Source organism: Trachinotus anak, unplaced genomic scaffold (genome assembly GCF_046630095.1).
Source record: "Trachinotus anak isolate AG129_WGS33_773 ecotype Australia unplaced genomic scaffold, CSIRO_AGI_Tana_v1 ptg000028l, whole genome shotgun sequence".
NCBI lineage: Eukaryota > Metazoa > Chordata > Actinopteri > Carangiformes > Carangidae > Trachinotus > Trachinotus anak.
In genome coordinates this window covers 19966445-19985922 of record NW_027273879.1, presented here as the reverse complement: position 1 = coordinate 19985922, position 19478 = coordinate 19966445, and the positions used below count along the sequence as shown (strand labels likewise).

Sequence of the window (19478 nt, the reverse complement as noted above, 5' to 3'; positions counted from 1 at the left end):
CACCACCGGCTGGCCGTACAGACTTCTGTCAAGACTGTCAACGATAACTCTGGTACTTCCGGTTTTCAATTTCAAAATAAAGCCATTGATCATGCTGATGCAACGGTTTAGATGAGATTTGGATTTGTTACCCTACGATTTGTAACAGGTTAATCGTTTATTTACTTATTTTTAGTTGCCATTTTAACTACATTTTAAGTATCCCAGTCATTTCATATCATTGCTGTAATTGATATTTTAATCTGTTTTAGTATAGATAAAGAACAAAAACAATCCTTGGGTAATTTCACAGTAATTATAACATACATTTCCATTTCACGTGAATTGGAAAAATCTAGTAAAAACACAAACTAAAAACACAAATCTATGAAGACATTGACATACATAATGAAGACATACATAAATATTCAAAAAGGTTTGTGTGCACAAATAATTGATACATTTTAAGATAAAATAACTATCTGTCCTACAAAATTACATATATCTCTAATTTCTAATCTTAACATTACAAGACTGAAAAGCCATGCCTTAAATAAGGAATTTATAATTACAATTTTAGAATACATGTAAATATATATAGTGATCCATGTCCCATATCCACGCAATATAATATATTTCATGCTTTTATCATGGAGACAATTTTATCAAATTTCCGGTCTAACGCTGCTTAGTCTGGTTACCTTGACGTAGGGTCGATGGCGTCATCACTGCGTAGGTCTAAATTACAAGTTAAGCCCGCCCCCGCTCGTGCCGGCCACGCCCACACCAGACCGTGTGTGTGTGTGTGTGACTTTTTATGTTTGTGTGGACAAATTTTATATCAATTCCATCATCATGAGGACATTTCTGCATTGTGGGGACCTGTAAAGGGCTGAAGAATTCTTTGAGGGTTCAGACTTGTGCCAGAATTAGGGTTATAATTAGGTTAACCTTAAGGTTGGGGTTGAGGATTTAGCTGTGATGGTTGAGGTTAGGTTAAAGGGCTAGGGAATAAAGTAACGAGTATCCTCACAAGAATAGACAGACCAACGTGTGTGTGTGTGTGTGTGTGTGTGTGTGAGTGTGTTCAGTGAGATGGTCACCTGCTGTTTAACCAGGCAGTAAGGAAAGGATAACGACAGAAAGGAAAGGATTAAGAAAGGATGAAAGGGGTGGAGAGCAGGAGAGAGGGAGGACAGAAAGTAAAAGAGTGGGAAACAGTATAGGCAGGAGGGAAGGAAATAAAGAGGAAAGGAGAGGAGGGGGGGAGGAAAATACAGCGCTCTCATCACAATGCTGGGAAAATGAAGATTACAGTAAAACCTTGAGGAAATCGTCATCTGGTTGTGTCTGTTTTTCCTGTCGAACTGAATAAAACATGATTCCTGACCACTTACTCTTGTGCTGTTTCGACAGAGGGGGTTTGGCTGTACACACACTTTTGGCCATGGAGAGTTTTTTCTCCCCTCAAATAAATCTGAAGGTAACTACCTTAAAGTAATTACAGTACATTCATGGATGGAGATTCAGTTAAATTGCATTAACCAACAAATAAACGTGAAGGGACACGGTTTTAAATGATGTCATCCACCAATGTTAGTGCAATCTGAGTTCAAACTGTTGTATGACAATGAGACATGAAACACCACAGAAGTGTTGATGCTGATGCTGATATATAAATGTAACCAGTCTCATAAAACAAAATAAACTTCACTATATGATACTGACAAGCAGAACAGGCCATTTTAAGAAAATAAAAGAACATTATCAGGAGTTCAGTCTATCCACATGACTGAGTTCACAAGTCTGTAAAAGGAAATGGTTTGTCTTCCTGCTCAGATTCAGGAAATGTGAGTTTTTCCATATGACAGTATCCTTTTTTTAAATAGATTTAAACTGTACAGAATGTACATGTATTAATTCATTAACTAGTTATGGTACATATGTAGTTTATTTTAATGAAATTATTTTTAATTAGTGTATATAATATATTTGCACAGTAAATGTATAGCAAGTTTACTTCAATGGTTAAGTTACTAACTTAAGTTATTAAGTTCAAATATAGTTAAGTATAATACTATAATTATAGTAATTGTTCTAAAATTTACTTTTAGTTTGTATATTTTTTCAGTTGTGTTGATGCCTGCATTGCATTGTGGTTTTGCTGAAAAACTACTTCTGAAATCTTTTTTTGACAGGCTTTCTATAATATCTATGGTAAAAGTGTGCAAGCGAGCAAAGCTTTATTTATACAGCACATTTCATTCAGGTGGAACCACAATGTGCTGCATAAAGCGTGAGTTATCACAGAAGTTGTAACCACAAATTATATGTATTAATTAACAATAATTTTAAAAAAAAGTAACACCACCAACCGATCCGTACAAATAATATATAGCTATTAGGAAACAGGAATAAAATATGATTAAGACCATTATACCATTAAAATAATAAGACATATAATGAAAAACAGTGTGGAACATATACTTCACCTGAGCAATACTGTGATATAAAATTTCAGCTGTTTTCTTACTTCTAAGTGCATGATGTCTATGCACTTTTAGCAGGTATACTGAATATAGGTCATTGTCTCTTTAATTCTGTTGTTTTAAAAAATGTATTTGTTATTTTCTTTTACACATTAAAACCTTTTGTAACCCATTAGCATTTTAAAGGTGCCTGAAGATGAAGAGAAACATGAAATTTAAAGTTGATTATAAAATCAAGTACTCAGCAGGGGAATGTTTTCAAGACAAAAACTGAAGAAAAACTCTCAAACAATCATCTGTTTGACTTACATTTCATTTAAGTGCAGTTTATTGAGTTGAGGAGTATTTTCAGACAAAGAGGCGGAACAGACAAACATGATGAGACCCCCTGAGGCTGACGCTTACGTCACATTTCTACACCACCAATCATTCCACATCATTTTTATTCCCTGGCTCTGTTTCTTTCAGGAAAGAAGAAAATGTTCCCAAATATATGAAACATGCATAAAAGCGTCACTGTCGTTTTTGCGATTTAAGTTTGAGGCAATTGCTGAAGAGAAAAAACTTAATCCAACCACAATGAGAGTCAGGACGGTGATCGCTACAATAATGGGAGGAGAGAAGTGGAGTGTATGTATGTGTGTGTGTGTGTGTGTGTGTGTGGCAGCACAGCTTGTCATTGAGGGTCTTTTCAATAATAAAATGTTAAGTCATACTTATGAGAAAATGTTTCCTTTTTTTCTCCCCACATCTTTAGAAGGCAGGACACAGACTCCATCCTGGTTTGTTCATATACAGAAAATTCATTTGTTTTTATTTCTGTGAATCTGACTCTCAGTTGTTTCAGACGGTGGGATTTTTTTGGCCACAAATGGATTTTATTCTGCATCTTGCTGATACAGTGTTTATGTGATTTTCAATACAAACTTGGCATCAAATTTATTTCAGCCAACTACAGTACTTGGTTCCTGAAGTTAGAGACACTTATTGTGAAAGCTGACGTGATTGTTTACTTTAGAAAACAACAGGGCGGCTGCAAGTTCAATCCATAAATGTAATATTCCTGCATTCCTAATATTCTAATATATCTGAAATACCAACTACTGAAGCGTTGACCGTTTGTATGGCTGATGGACAGTTTACCATGAGATGCTGAAGGTTATAAATTCAACTTCTGGTTTATTTTATTACAAATTTCCACAGGAATGTGCAAATATTTACTTAAAAATGAATGATCATGCAGCTTTAAGAATTTCTTCTCGGCAACTTCATTGGTAAGTTAATTTTTACAAATTCCTGTGAATAATTATAATAAACTAAACTGAAGAAAAACGATTACTAAGCAGCGTTGAGAATCACATTTGAGACATTTTGTCCAGGACTCGCAGACACACTGTGCAAGCACAAGAAACTACAGTTTTTATTACTGGTTAAATAATCAGCCATCAAGCATCAGCAGAGGCAGAAATGGTCAGATTTAGGTTTCAAGTCAGAACCACTGAGGAGGAAGGAAAGATTTCTAACTGTCTGTGGTGAGATATGAAGTTCACTGTAAAGAATGTAAAAAATAAAACAGCTAACAGGGCAACACATTGAATCGTTTGTCACTTGATGAAGCAGCACATTTTATGGCTCATGTGCCGGGTCCAGATACACTAACAGAATGTGTGTGTGTGTGTTCAGGGTCGGCAGCGCTGGATGAACCTGGGGTACAGGCAGACGTCTCTGATGTGATGTCTGTTCAGCAGCCAGGTGAGGAAACGCTCCAGACCCAGACCGTACCCACCATGAGGACACGTGCCGTACTTCCTCTGAAACACACACAGACAGACAGACACAGCAGCCAGTTAATACACACCTTCACTAAAACAAACGCATACATAGTAAACATAGTAACACAGCAGAGATGAAACTGTTTCATGATGGTAGTATTACCATTTAGATTTTTATTATTACTACAACCGTGGCCGATTACCGTGGTGGTTAATTACCAACAGTATCCTAGCAGCAAGCAACGTGACGCAGATGTGTTGGACACGTTATTATTTTGGTGTTTAAATGAAAACATTCACTTGGTGAAATGATTTCAGGTTGTGTGTCAATACTTTTTGAACATTTTCCGCACATTTTAACAATACTGTGATAACACTGATAACCATGATCATTTTGGACACTGTTATCGTGATATTAAATTTTATACCATTTCATTTCTATAACACAGTGAGGCTGAGTGTTTGGTGCTTTGGGTTAATTATTGAGTTATTATTTGATTGACTAAATGATTAATCAGCTTATCATTTTGGCACCAATACACCTGAATAAAATGGTAATCCTCTCTGGGCCCAGGCGCAAAACAAACAAAACAAAACAAAAACATAAAAAAAACCCCTAAGTTTCCCTTTACCTGGTCAGTGTACCAGTAGTATGGGGTGGGGTCGATTCCCTCCCTCTTGTATCCTTCCAGCAGCTCCTCAGCATCCCAGATACGCATCGAGCCTCCAACAATCTCACCAACATTTGGCATCAACACATCAACCTGCGAGACAAAACGGTCACTTGGTCAGTGGGACAGTTAGCTCGACAGTCGGTGGGACAGCTAGCTCGACAGTCGGTGGGACAGCTAGCTCGACAGTCGGTGGGACAGTTAGCTCAACACATAACTGCTGAACATAACTGCTTCCTGCACAGCTTGTAGCCTTTAGCAGAGTATCTCTTTAATAAACAATATCTTATCAAATACACCTTTGCATAAGATGCTCAGGGAGATTTACCTGGCCAGAAATAGCTACAAATATGTAGCACTGCACATGTTGCAGTCTATAGGCCATCATCTTACAGTCTTTCACATACAATTATCTGTGGTGTTTACTGCGAACAGGAGACTTTTATTCCCTGACTTTAGTCTTCACGGCAGTGCAGTTCCACAGGTAACGTTAACACTGTTAAATCTGAACCAAGCCTGAGGAGAGGTGCTGCCTGAAGGACAAACTCAGGGTGCAAAAGTTAATAGTCAGAAGAACAAGAAATATTTTATTTACCCCTATAGTTCACAATTGCAGCTTGTTCATGTAAGTGTGTGTCATCCATTGTCATTGTCATGTCTGAGTTGTTAAATAGTCTGATGGCAGTGGGAACAAAGCATTTCCTAAACTGCTAAGTCCTGCAGTGCAGCAAGAGGAGAGTCTTGGATATTTAAGTCATACATCTCAGGTTAAGTTCTTACCTGACACCCTGCAGCTGGTCAGTTACCAGTTAACCAGTATTTGTAGTTTTTTTCAGGTTGTGCCTACTGAGTTTGATTTGTTGTTGTACTTTCAGTTGCATTACAGGGGCAGGTGGCAGGAAGCAGACATGGCTGAAATCCAGATGCTTAAAAGGTTAAAGAGTTTTGAGCATTTTTCCTTTAGATCAACTAGATTCAAGTTTGACTGAGGTTCGTACCGACTCAGTGAGGCGTCTGTCCTCAGGGCAGCGCTGCATGTAGAAGGATTTGATCTCAGCTGGGAAACGACAGAGCAAGATGGTCTCGTTGATGGTGTCTGTCATCAACCTCTCTGGAGCCTCAGGGATGTCCTGGGAAAGAGAGACAGAGAGAGGGAAACACAGAGAGAGAGAACAACACAAGTCAAAATCAGATGCTTTGATTAACTATCACACTGACACCACTATGATAAAAAGGGGATTTTACAAATATAAAATAAAAACATAAAACAAGTTTTGCTTGACTGAGTAACAATTTCTTCAACCTTGTTATTGTCAAAAACCCACAGCAAGTACAAATGTTCATTTACCATGTTGTCTAAGAATAACAGAACAGATGTTTGACTCTATCACAATCGAAGAATAACATAATGAATAGGGTGATACACAAATACACAAACAATCTGAGCTCAGGAATAAGCACAGATGGGACTTCAGTGTTGGTCACATGTTCCTGATATGGATAAGGGCTTCAGATCACAGTGTCTGAAAACTGCAGCTGAGACCCAGCTGACCTAATGTACAATTAGGGTCCGTTTCACAAAGACAGATGCTGATTATGGCTGAGATGTAACAATGTTTAGACTTTAGATAGACAACTGAATTCATCCGTCGCACAAAGCAAGTTAGTTCTTGACTAGCTTAAGCTGTACTGTGGTACAATGAATTTTGGGTAAATTAATACTTTTTTTTTTAAATAAAAAACATGGCTGCATCCAACCTCTGAGCTCCTTTTACCTCAGCAGCAAATGTTTGTCTTTTGGAAGAATTCAACAATTACAAGGACATTTTACTTGGGAATTAAGTGAAGAATTTAACAATAAAAAGAAAAATCAGATTTGATGAAATATGATCTGTGTTTTCCTGTTTTTTGTTGCTGGGTGCTGGTTAGCGCAGGTGTCATTGATTGTTACCATGGTAACACTGGTCTGGTGGGGAACATGTCAAATTTTTTTGTCTTAAAATCAGTTAGTAGTCGTTTTTTGTGAGAAGGTCTTAGTTGCATTAGACTGATCGGATCTGTGAGCACAACTAAAACTGGCCTAACACTACAGGCCAGTCTGAAATATCTCATCTGGCCCAGACACTAATGAAAGATGCTCTCAGGTGCATTCTGAGAAATGTAGGATCAAGTAATTTTAGAGCTTAACTCATATTCAGCACATCTCAGTCAGACAATACTGCTTTGACTTTAATCTGTCTCATGTGAATCCGTTAGGGAAGCGCAACACAAAATAACTGATGTATCCTCTAAAATCATTTCTGAAAACCTGGTTTATAAAAGGAAGAAACCTTCATTATTCGTTTTGCTGCCTTTGATATTGTCACATTTCATTTGTTCAGTTTTATTATGTGTGTTTCTACATTCTTTACTTCTCATCAAAGTAAATCCTTGGCCACTGTTAAACTGAGTCATGTTGAGACCTGACCAACAGTAGCTCATCTGGAGAGCGATGTGTGTGTTAGATATTCTGACGGAGGTTGTGCGTCGTGTTCAGTCGTCACCTCTCCAAACTCGTAATAGGAGCCGTCGTCCTTCTTGACGTCGTGCTCTCTGAGCCACTCGATGGCTTCAGTGTAGTTCATCCTCTTGAACGGCCTCTTGGGGGGTTTGAAGTTCTGGAAAAAAACACCACATTAAAGAAAAATTTCCATTAGATTTAACTACATATAAGTCCATCTGCTGCTGAACATCCTGTGATCAAAAGCTCCAGAACAGCTCTGAAATGGACCTTGAGGTTTTGTCAACGGCTGTTGCCAAGGTCAAGAATGAAGATTGAAGCGCGGTATTATGTTACGTGGTCGTTAGTATTCATCTATCATCAAAATCTATAACTGATGAAGGCTCCATAATACAATTCAGTTTGTTTCAACATTAATTAATTGTTAAAGGGAGCTACTTGTATGTTTTTGCTATTGCTACGTAGCCAGTGTTAGCATTAACAGCTGTTAACTACAGCTTACGCCATCATTGATATAACAAGACAAGAGGTTATATTAGGTCCTCTGAGCAGCTACTTCTTCAGGGCAGACTGGACACTACAGTGATTCGGTATCGGAAAATGATAAATGGTCAGTAAACAGCTGTTAATGCTAATGTTAGCTATGTAGAAATAGCAAAAATTACAATTTGCCCTTTTAATTAGGACACAAACTGTGTTCCTGTGATACAGCTTCACACCCTTTTTTAGCTTGAACCCGCTGCCACATATTGAAAAACCCTGCGACGCACCGGGTTGATGTCGTAGAGCAGCTCTGCAGCGGGGGATTTGAGCACTCGGTCCACCACATCACACACCAAGTCCTCCAGTCTGTTCAGCAGATCCTCAAACGATATGAAGGGACACTCGGCCTCGATGTGAGTGTACCTGCAAACAGAAAATTAATTAATTAAGTGCTTATCCAGCCTTCACAGGTTAAAGTCAGCTGCCTTAAGCAAACTGTGAGACAAATCTCCCACAGAAGACACTGCTCCTGAAGTGCCTTAAACGCCTCGTTTGTATTCCAGGCTTTTCTTCTAACTTATCTACGTCACTTTGTAACACAGTCATCCTGCCCACCTACTGGCTACAACATGACAAGCACTCAGTCAAAGCTGGTTAGAGGGGAGGATGGTAAGAGTTTGATTAGTTTTAACCTGCTGTCATGTCGAGAAGACTCTTATATTCTGGATCAGATTCAGGCTCAAACCTGAACATCTGGATTTGAGAACTTGCCATTTTTCAGTCAATTATGTTACTTAGTTTTACAGTTTGCTTTCAGGACCTCGGAGCTGTTAACAGGATGAGACTGAGGCCAGTCAGAGGGAAGTGGGATGTTAAGGAGGTCTGAGCTAACATCACCCGTTTCAGTCAGACGCTTGAGTGAGGGGCTGCAGAACAGGAAGTTTGACATAAATAAGAACTGGGAATCATGCAAAGGTACTGTGGTGGAGTCCCAGAATAAATTAAAACCTGGGGCCTCTATTACCCACAATACAGCGGTAACATCATTTCAGGTAATTCGGACCTTGCATAAGTCCCCCTGGACCCACTAAAGGCTTTCTACTTTTTTCACAAATGCAGTTCTCCATTAGACTTGGTGGGAGCATAGCCTGCGTATAAAAATGAACGCAGACTCCAGGTCTGAAAAGTGAAGTCACGCAGTCTCTAGTTTCAAGTCTCCTTCAATACAACATGATGTTCATTTAATAAAGCAGGGTATGCATTAGGGCGGGGCTACTGTGTGACTGACAGACTGTACCACACACAGCAACCTGCCTGACAATCAGGTTAAGTACAGAGCAGGTCAGACTCCCCTCACTCCTCCTCAGCTCCACCGTATTAAGAGGAGAACTTAATATGGTTTCTTCGGGTTCCAAAAAACCAAGATGGCGACAGCCAATTTAGCTCAAGGCTTCAAAACAGCAGCTCACAAACCCGTAGGTGACGTCACGGAGTGTGGCCACAGTCGGAGTCCGTTTTCATGGAACAATGAGAAATATTCCTACTATTTCTTTTGTCCACACTTAAACACAGTGCTCACCTACGCCCACTAATTATTTTGTGTAGTATGTGAGTAAAAAACCTGTCAGGTGCCTCTGAACAGCTTTACTGGCTGCACCAGTTTACAAAGAAGATAGTTGACCTGACTGACAAATTCTTTATGTCTCATCTTTCTCCTCTACTGTCTTTGTAGTGATGGAAAAAGTAATTTTTATGGAAAAAATCTGAACCAGGTGAAGGAAGTAATTTTGTTTTACTGTGGCTGTGTTTGAGCACCTCTGTCCACATATCTAGATATATGGTGTATTATTGAAGTTAGTCATGTCAGTCATGAGTTAATTACCCTAACTATATGGCTTCAGGGTAAATATCTGGGCGTGACCAAGTCTGTGCTGCAGTCAGGAACGGAGATACTGTTATGAATGACGCTGATGGACTTTAGTATGGAGCCGTCTTTCCAGTGTTTTAGAAATGTGTGAAGAAATGAAATGTTGGGAATGGTGTTGAAGGATGACGGTATGCTGTGTGGTGCTGGGACATGTAAGCTAAATGTTGATATATGTGAGGTCATCTTGCTTTAATGGACATGGCAAAATTAGGTCAAATTCAGAGAAAAAAACACATTTACAGTTAAAATAATGTAAACATGTTGCTTCTGCAGCTGTTAAACCACACAATCAGTCTGAACCAGCTTTTCAGTTCCTACACAGAACTACTTAAATGTATGTGAGCGTTACGTGTTAGTGTGTTGAACAGCACACTCACTCCGACAGGTGTCTCCGGGTGCGAGACTGCTCAGCTCGGTACGACTGGGCAATGCAGAAGGTGTCGCCCAGGGCAGGTATGCAGGTCTCCAGGTAGAGCTGGGAGGACTGCGTCAGGTACGCCTGCTCGCCAAAGTAGTTGAGGTTAAACAGCGTGGAGCCGCCCTCCACCTGAGTCTGCACCAGGGTCGGAGGAGTGATCTACACCCGGGGAACAAACAGCAGTTAGAGAACCAGTGATCAGAGCTCACAGGGGTCTGATCTGCCACAGAACGGCATGACAACCTGCTCAGTGAATCTTTAATGCCCTCCTCTTAATATGCACAGACTAACATTTAGAACATCCAGATAAAAGGCTTCTCAATTTTACTGACTCAACAACACAATGTAATTACAAATTTTATTTGAATTAATGTACTTTAGTTCTAAAATATTAAAGTAATGATTATGTGTTCATGAAATAAAACTTATATATTATTCAGTCAACATTCACTGTATCTATTCTGTAATTAATTCAACTATACAGAGTCTGTCATGGATTACCTTCACCATCAGACATCCACATCATCCAGAGTTACTGTCTGTATTTTATCTCACTGGTCTCAGCCTCACTGTTTACTGTTCTCTCTCCTGCAGTTGAGTCAGAGCTGTATTAAGTTACTGCTCCTCCAAGCAAACGATTCCTACTACTGCTTCACATTAAAAGCTGCATTCAAACAGCAAAGCATGGAGTTAGTTTAATTGTGATGCAGTCCCAGGAAATGCTTGTTATTGGTCAAGAACTAACCATGAGTTTTCATTACAGATGCTTCTACAAAACAATACAGGGATCGTTCTTGGTACATGTCAACCGTAGTGGTAGCAATAGAAAAATCAGGAGGAGCCAGAGTGTAGTGTAAGAACTCCAACATCTCTGAAAGGTAACAAACTTCAGCGTGTCCTGCTTTTCTGTGGAAAACTACTTGTGTGTCTGCAGCTGGAAATCAGATCCCTGATTAGAACAACTTGAATTAGTGTGGTTGAACTAGAGACAGACGTATCAGCTGCTCTTCTGTTGTGTTTCTGACAAATTAGCTGCTCCTTGGCTGTTTGCTGTAGTATTAAACCACACTTACTATTATGACGATAACCACAGGTGTTGCTATGTCAACCAGGACTGAAATCTTAAGGATTATAACTTTAAGATAACTAAATATATTCAATAATGGAGCTGATAAGCAGATTTGGTGCTGAACTCACATTTGACAGAAAACTACTGAAGCTCTAGATAAGACAGTCAGCTAAAGACCACAAACAAAGAGCATGGAGTCATTTACAGATTAAATATGCTGACAACTCAAACCAAGTAGCTGAACAAGAGAAAAATAAACCTTTATCCTGCTGCCTCAAAGAGATTCTCCAATAAACTGCACTGATACGGCTACTAATCATGACTGACAAAATGACTTGTTGGGAGTTTTTGAGCTGCACAGAACTCAAAGGATCAGAAGAAAAAGCTGCACTCAAAGAGCACAGCTTGTTTATTTTAGTGAAGGTCAACTCTTGACTTGTAACGAGCTGGCACCTTTGTATTCCAGTTCGAGCACAAGCTAAAGCTGATATAACCTGAACCGGCTAAAAGAGAGAAGCCTTCTGACCAAATGTTTTGTACTTTGCTCCTTGCTTAAAAAAAAAAATAAATGAAATAAAGAGACAGATTTGATAGAAGATTTGTTATCAACCTGGAACTGAATTTAACAGGTACTGAAGAACCTTTTTCCTTATAAATGAAAAATATATAGAATATATTTGTAAATCTCTTGACTGTAACAAGGAATAACTTGTGGTTTCAGCTGGTGTGCTTCACCTCGTAGTATCCGTGGCTGAAGAAATGTTCCCTGAAGCACTGTGTGACCGTGGATCGGACTCGGAGGATCTTGGAGACGTTCTCTCCTCTGATCAGCATGTGGCGGTTGTTCAGCTGGACGTCTACGTCCGACTCTTCATTCAGCAGGTTGTCAGCTCCACCCGCTGGTGCTAAACCAACCAGCTCCCAGAAGTCACAGTGCAGCTCATGGCCTCCGGGCGCCTGGGAGAGGAAGACAAGAACTCACTCACGCCCTCCATCGTGTTCTCATAATGTATCCCTCCTGCAGTGCATGTCTCCATGAATGTTGCTAAATGTTTTCACCATGTTCAGTTTAGTGGTTTCTTTTCCAAAACAAAGTTTTATCTTGGCAGAACCAAGTTCAGGTGTGAAGTCTCTTCAGATGTGTCAATTTAAGGCTTCACAATAAAACTGTGAAAAAAGCTCATCTTAAACCTAGTCAGGTCTTTGAATGTCTCATTTTGTCTCTGACCAGCAGTCTGTTATAATATTCTAATATTTCCTCAAGGGATTAATTAATTATGTCCATGTATATGAATATGTTCTCCCCCCCCCCCCCCCCCCAAATGGCTAATGCAGTACCTGTATCAGAGGGACACTACCCTAGGATACCCTAGGATAAGGTGCTCCATTGCAAATATTTCTTTATTTTGTGACAAATAAATAACTGAACAAAATACACAGCTCAGTTGCTTCACAGTGTGTAAAACAAATATCATTACACATGGAGGAGCATCCCAATTTTTAAGGTCTTTAATCAGACGTCTGACTAAAACTGAATCTGACCGCTAAGCACACTCCTGAAGCCGATCATTTGATGAATTAACTTAAGGAAAAACTGCAGCACATCTTGTATCACTTAAGTACATTTAAATTGTAAACCATGCTCGCGGAACAGTCCTGAGCCATTTATATATGTGGATGTTACATTAGCCATGTAAGTGCAGAAAAACTTGTTGTCTGATTTCCTGCGTAACCACATTTCCCTCGGTGACCTGGTTTCCTGTGTGTGTGTGTGTGTGTGTGTGTGTGTGTGTGTGTGTGTGTGTGTGTGTGTGTGTGTGTGTGTGTGTGTACGTACAGCAGGTATTGACTGCTGCAGCAGGTGTGTTTACCTGTTTCCCCTCAGGAACCTGAGTGACAGTCCCATACAGAGCCACCGTGCTCTCTGTGGACAACACCAAGCCATTGTAGCACTGGCACTGAAGACAAGAAGAAAACAAGTGGGTCATAATCACATCAGCATTTCAGCTTGAAAAATAAAATCTCAACAGGTGTGAGATCAAAAATTCTCCAAAAAAATGTTCCGTTTGAAGTGTCTTATTTTGGTTTACAGATGTGTTCATTTGAAGCAGGTTTTGCAGCTTATAAAGATGGCATTATGAACAGTCTCAGTCCGGTTTTGACTTTATGAACCGTTTAAAGTATCTCAAGTAAACATAAAATATATCTATGGCAAAATTAATTTTCTCCTTTAAGTGTTTTAGTGGAACTTGATCCTGTTTCAGTTCCATTACTTTCCAGAATAAAATGACTAATTAAATTAATTAAACTTAGTAGCTTTGCTTTTGTTGTCTGTTGGTGAATAAATTTTTTTTTAAAAACTACAAATCAAAAACATGTGTTTTGCAGCTCCACATATTAACCCTTTTTAAATATAAAATTTCTTCCCATCTTATATTGTTATATTACATGAATGACCATAAATGACAGCACTACTGTAAAAGCTGGAGGAGCTATAAAGTTGTACCAGTTTATCAGACAGGACACACTGGAGGAAACCAGTTCCATCTCTCAGCACGATGAACATCAGGTTCTTCCCTGTAAGAGACAAAAATATAGACAGAAACAGATCAAACACAGAAACATCTTCACACTCAGCATAGTGTCAGTCTTTTGAAAAATGGTCAACAACAACGAAAGATCAAACCCATGGGTTCATCATTTTTATTGTCGTGCGTTTTGCTCCTCACCCTGTCTCCTGAGGCGATGGACCCATCCAAACACTTTGACTCTCTGACCTCTCTTTGGCTCCAGATGCTGAATTTTAACCTGCAAAACAGCCACCCCTCATCTTTAGGTCATTCATACTGCAGGCAGGAGTTATCAACAGCTGTCAAGAACTGAACGTTGACATTAAACATCTGGTCAGTTCTAAAATCATCTTTAGCATTTTAGCCTGGACACGGCGAATACAAAGATTACATGCAAGGTTTGCAAAGCAGACCTTGCGCATCACGGCAGCACCTCGGTGATGCACGAACATTTAAAGAGAAAGCACGTCGGGCAGTTGAACGAAACAGAGTCTGACTCGCCTCGGTAACAATCCCAAGGTGCTAAAGCCTTTTCTAAAAGCCCCGTTTACAGCAGTTCTAAGCAGTGTATTGTAGGAATAGTTTGGAAAATACAACACTTTATAACACACAGATACGAGAGTTGAATCAATCTTCTCATGTAAGTCTGATGTTCTCAGACATGTCAAACTATTTCTTTAATAAAAGGCTTATAATATATGAATATAAGAAATAAGCTGGTGTAAGGACAATTCTTCAGAAATGTTTTTGCCAATAACTGCAACTCCACATCTGACACAGGTGTAGAAACGGTTTAAATGATAATATACTGTAGTTATAATCTTATAAAATGACAAAATCTTCACAAGGTTTGATACATTTATATCTATGTTTTGTGTTAGCGAGCGTTCGTTAACTTTATTACATATTTTTATGTTATAGGCGGAGCTAACACTTTAAGTATCTTTATATCTGCTTATAGCTACATTATATAGTGTTATAGTACAACATAATAAATATTTGTATACTGGTTATAAATGCTAAATAATAAGTTGCCATAAAATCCATTAAATGAAAAGCTTTCATAGTTACATTCACCAGGAATAATTAGACAGTAGAAACAGTGTGAATGTGACGGTCTGACCTCTTCAGGGTCAGGCAGGCTGGGGTCTTTCTCAATGATGATCTTCTTGGCCTCCTCCAGGTTCTTCTCTCTCCTCTCGTTGTCCTCTGCCTGCACGGCAAACATTGAGCAAACATTTAAAGGCACTACAGCAGCACACACAGAATGAACTACAAATATCCTGCAGTGAGTTTTTATGACTCACTGATGGAAGGAAAAAACATGAAGCTGCCTATAAACCAAACTGATCTCTTTTATGGTGTGAAGCACACACACACACCTCCTTCTTTTCTTTAGCATCACTCTTCATCTGCTCACGGTTGAAGGCTTTCTTTGCATTCTTCATCTGCGTCTTGGAGATCACCACCCAATGCTAAGGAAGAGACAGAAGAAACACACACACATGAAGAGACTGAGGTCCTGTTCAGACCTGGTATTAACGTGTGTCTTCAGTGATCCAGTCACAAGTGGCCAAGGATGCATTTGCATTCACACTGCTAAAATAACGTGAGATAGAGATGTGAGAGACATCAGATCTCAAATGCGTCCTCAATGTGTTTCAGGTGCATTCACACCTGAACTTAGAACTGTCCACTTGTGTGTTACCTGAGACAAATGTTAATATCCAGTGAATTAATAAAAGTGACGTATAAAGTGGGTCAGCTTCTTCTTAGACATCCAGAGACAGATCCTCTTTTCTACATTTTGAAATCAAGTCTGTGTGAGCGACTGTGTACAGCATTGAGTGTCTCCAGCAGCATCATGACATGATTCTGCAGTTTTCAGCAGCAGCAAACGACCACAGTGACAACGACCTTCGACTGAGAGAATAAACTAGGAAGTGAAAACTAATCCTGCTGCTTTGGCTGGAATAAAACCAGTAAAGATAGGATTTTTTTTCATGTAAACCAAAGCAGGATCGTTTCCAGTGTTTCTTCTCGGAAGATATAAAGTTTAAAGTAGAAAACAAAAAAAAAAGAAATAATAGTGATGATTTTTAACCAACCTCTCCCTCCTTCTGTGATTCCACATAGATGGTCGGGAACGGCTCCTTCCCAGCAAACATCAGAGCCTGTGAGGATTTGATCATAAACACAATGAGGTGCTGACAGACATGATATCAATAACTTCCTCCTGGTAGATTATGCAACATGGCCATTGACCTTGAGAGGAGTTTTGAAGGGTTTCTGCTCCGTGCCGTCTCCATCCTGGTCGCTGCCACATTTGTCCGACACGTAGAGCTCACCTGAGAAACAGAGGCAGTGTGAAACGCTGGACGCCTCCCTCCAGTCAACACTAAATACCTGTGGGCACCAGGGGTTTTAATATTTGCTCTAAATGAAAGTTCCCAGCTGTTTGAGGAAGATCTTTAGCCTTTTTTCATAAAAAATGAAACTCATGGGTGATTTGGACTCCTGGGGACCAAAGAGGCAGAACAAGTGACAGAGAACTGATTCTCTATGAGACAGTGAAATCCAGTAAAACCTACAAGAGGCTTGGTCAAGGATGAGTCAGGTTTTGAACTTTTGCCTCATAATGAAACTGGACCAACACTTTAAAGTGCTTAGTCATCTGAGGCTCTGTCAGAGTGGGCAGAGTCAGACAACATGGATCTGTGCTGGTGGCATCTCACACAGCACTCTGTAGTGAGGTTTGAAGCCAAGAGCTGAATTCTGCAACCAAATTCAATTTGTTTTGTCAATGTGGAAGAGTGAAAGCTCTAACATTAACACCTGTCAATCAGGGCAAGTCCAGAATACCCTACATGGCCAAAAGTATGTGGATAACTGAATATTTTAGGCATATGTGATAGTGGGACATTGGCATTAATCTGCTCCATTCTTCTAGTAAAAGTAATAATATATAACTGTTCTGTATTAAAATGTCTAAACATGACTAGACCTCTGTTCTACATTTTGTTGAGTTGTGTTTTTATATGATCCCAAATGTTTCCAAATATTTTCAAACCAAGAGAAAAATCAGTCATTTCAATCAACAGTACATTTCATTTGGTCGCCTGTAAATCACATTACAACCCCTTGTGCTTGCGTCAGTGTTATAGTTGTCTACTAAAACTAGTAAAAATAGATTTTTATCCAGTTTTAAGATACCGTTTTAAGATACACTGTTTAGATCTTGGTCATTTTTAACTATATATTTTAACCTGATGAAGGATTTTATTCATCAGATGTGTGCATCTTGGGTTATTAGAGAAACAAGCTGAGCAAACACTAGCAGAAGCTCAGCTCCCAGCCCCTCCGAGATATCCTGTGTCGGAAAGGTGTCAGAGAAACAGTGATTTTTAATGTGGCACTGTTTTAGTTGGTGTTTTACCAGATTTAATGAGCTGGTCTGTTTGTTTTGAAGAGGAGGAGGAGGCCTCTGTGTATAATTCAGCTGCTGGTAAAAACCTCCTCAACAACTACAACTAAAGGAATCCTAACCAGGACTGGCTGACTGCAATGACGGCAATGATGGTAATGATGGTGATGACAACTCCTACTTCAATTTCACCAAACTCTGTCTTTTGTTATTGTTTTGATGGTGAGACCCCAAATAGCAAATAATTACATATTTGCATTTAATGGCGTTCCATGAAATAAAAAATCTTTTCTCCAGGGGTCATACCCTCAGAATCCCCATGAAGGAAAGCTCTGTCAGTGAACTGCTTTTCACTAACATATCTATAGCAAAGTTATCCCCATTACAAACACTCACTTCAATCACTGCTAAGAGTCTAAACAGTAACTGTACAGAAAGTTTCTTCTTCTCTGTTCCTGAGGTGAGGCAAAATACAAGTTACCTGGCTGTAACTTCAGTTCAGTAAGTAAATGTGTAGTCATGTACAGCCCACCGCTGCCCATTATCCAAACTGAACTAAAAGAATGTGAGCATATGCACAGTTACTGTGGTGAATATAATTAAAAGTACAGTATGATCTGACCACATTAAACAGAACCCTCTAGCACTAAGGTGGTTGTCTCAACTTCTGAAACCCGATGCTGCATTATAAATCAAAACCTACACTGGAGACCAGAAATACACCAAAGTATGTGTACAGAGGTTACCACATACTTTTGACCATACGGTGTTAAAATCTTCCCTAATAAAACAATTTTCTAAATTACCACAAATATTTGCTGTAAAATTAGTAAAACCGACTTAATTTGTTTAAAATATGCTTCAAAACAGTCAGTGCGCACATAGGCTCCTCACACTTAAACTTTTTGCTTGAAACACAGGTATTAGATGCAGTGTGTTAAGAACAGCACACATATAGAGCTACACACCCCATAGGTTTCTCTGGGTGGAGCCAGACTATTTTGATGCTGCATGTTGCGACACGATGAGACAAAATTGAAAAAGCATCCAGTGTTTCTATGGGATCACAAGACTGAAATGTGTGTCGTGTTGCGACTAAAAGGGAATAATTATAGTCATGCACCGGGTGAACTGACTGACGCAGCCTCTTAGCTTCTGCGCAGCAAACTGACAGCTGTCAGAGCTAGATATTAGCCTATGCCTGGCTCACAGATTTTATCTATGACTTTCATTCAAGCAGCTCTAGTACGTATGTCAGTGACTGTGTAAATCTGTTCAGTTTGAGTCTATATCGACCCAGACCTAAAGAATCAGAAACCAACGTTAGCTACATGCTAACTGCTAACACAACTGAAACTGATGCAATACGCAAAACACATGTCTTTGGAAGCTGGCTAGCTAGCTAGCTTTGGCTAAGCTACTTTCTTCCTTACCCACTGAGACTTGTTCCACACCTTTCGTTATCTCCGTCGCCATGTCAGTCCAGTTGCTACGACAGTCCGCTATGGAGGGGAAACTAAATAATTTTGATTCAGAACAATGGAAATGAGTCCCCAGAAGCGACTGCCGGTGGTGCCTATTCAGCCACGGATACGCAACTTTGCGTCAGCCCAGCCGCAGCTCGCTGTACAGACAGAGGAGGAGACAGCTCCAGTCGCTTTTCCTTACGTCACAGTTCGCTGGCGCTGATTGGGCCAGCGTGGAAACGTCACTATTATAACAGCAAATCCGATTGGTTGTTTTTCTTGTCAGCGTTAAAACCATGGATGTGTTATACATCCATGGTTTTAACGTGTTATATACGTGTTATAAGACCATCCATGGTTAAAACAAATTTCTATCAGGTCGGGTCAATCTGACAAATAACGTTTTTCAGGAAATTAAAGAGATAGATGAAAACAATAGATGAAAACAATAGTTATACTCACGGCCACCGTATTACTTTGTAATATTTTTTATCCTTTAGGATTCCTTACTCTAACTATGCTGAAAGGGTTTATTTTCAGCACTGGTATGACATAATATTTTGAGTTGATAACAGTACGACCTCAGTCAGTGGATTTTGAGCTGGCCATTGTTCCTCTTGTCGGTCCAATAGTTTTACAACCCTGTAGAAAAAAGGTGTTGACAATACAGCAGAGGCCAGAATCACTGTGGTAGTGCCCACTCAGCCCTG

At 39.5% G+C, this 19478-nt stretch overlaps 1 protein-coding gene across 2 annotated transcripts; it reads right to left on the bottom strand.

Moving 5' to 3' along the window:
• Positions 1 to 2767: 2767 nt before the first annotated feature.
• On the bottom strand, positions 2768 to 18930 carry nars1 (asparaginyl-tRNA synthetase 1). 2 transcript variants are annotated; one of them, XM_071465573.1, is made up of 15 exons: positions 18736 to 18930; positions 16144 to 16226; positions 15987 to 16052; positions 15261 to 15353; positions 15002 to 15091; positions 14038 to 14116; positions 13815 to 13885; positions 13180 to 13266; positions 12044 to 12265; positions 10199 to 10398; positions 8182 to 8317; positions 7455 to 7568; positions 5910 to 6041; positions 4873 to 5004; positions 2768 to 4279 (listed from the first exon to the last, which is right to left on the bottom strand). In XM_071465573.1, exons 1-15 carry the CDS (start codon positions 18776 to 18778, stop codon positions 4148 to 4150), a joined length of 1680 nt encoding a protein of 559 aa, XP_071321674.1. In that variant the 5' UTR covers positions 18779 to 18930; the 3' UTR covers positions 2768 to 4147. The 2 variants fall into 2 exon arrangements, with proteins under 2 accessions (XP_071321674.1, XP_071321675.1); XM_071465574.1 differs by having other exon boundaries at positions 18757 to 18923.
• Positions 18931 to 19478: the final 548 nt, after the last annotated feature.

Bases quoted from the DNA above. Each gene is read 5' to 3' on its own strand.
- nars1 (XM_071465573.1), bottom strand. From the start codon at position 18,778: ATGGCGACGGAGATAACGAAAGGTGTGGAACAAGTCTCAGTGG. The intron at 13,886-14,037 runs GTGAGGAGCAAA...TGTCTCTTACAG, and splicing joins CCATCGCCTCAGGAGACAGG to GGAAGAACCTGATGTTCATC. The intron at 4,280-4,872 runs GTAAAGGGAAAC...TGTGTGTTTCAG, and splicing joins ACTACTGGTACACTGACCAG to AGGAAGTACGGCACGTGTCC.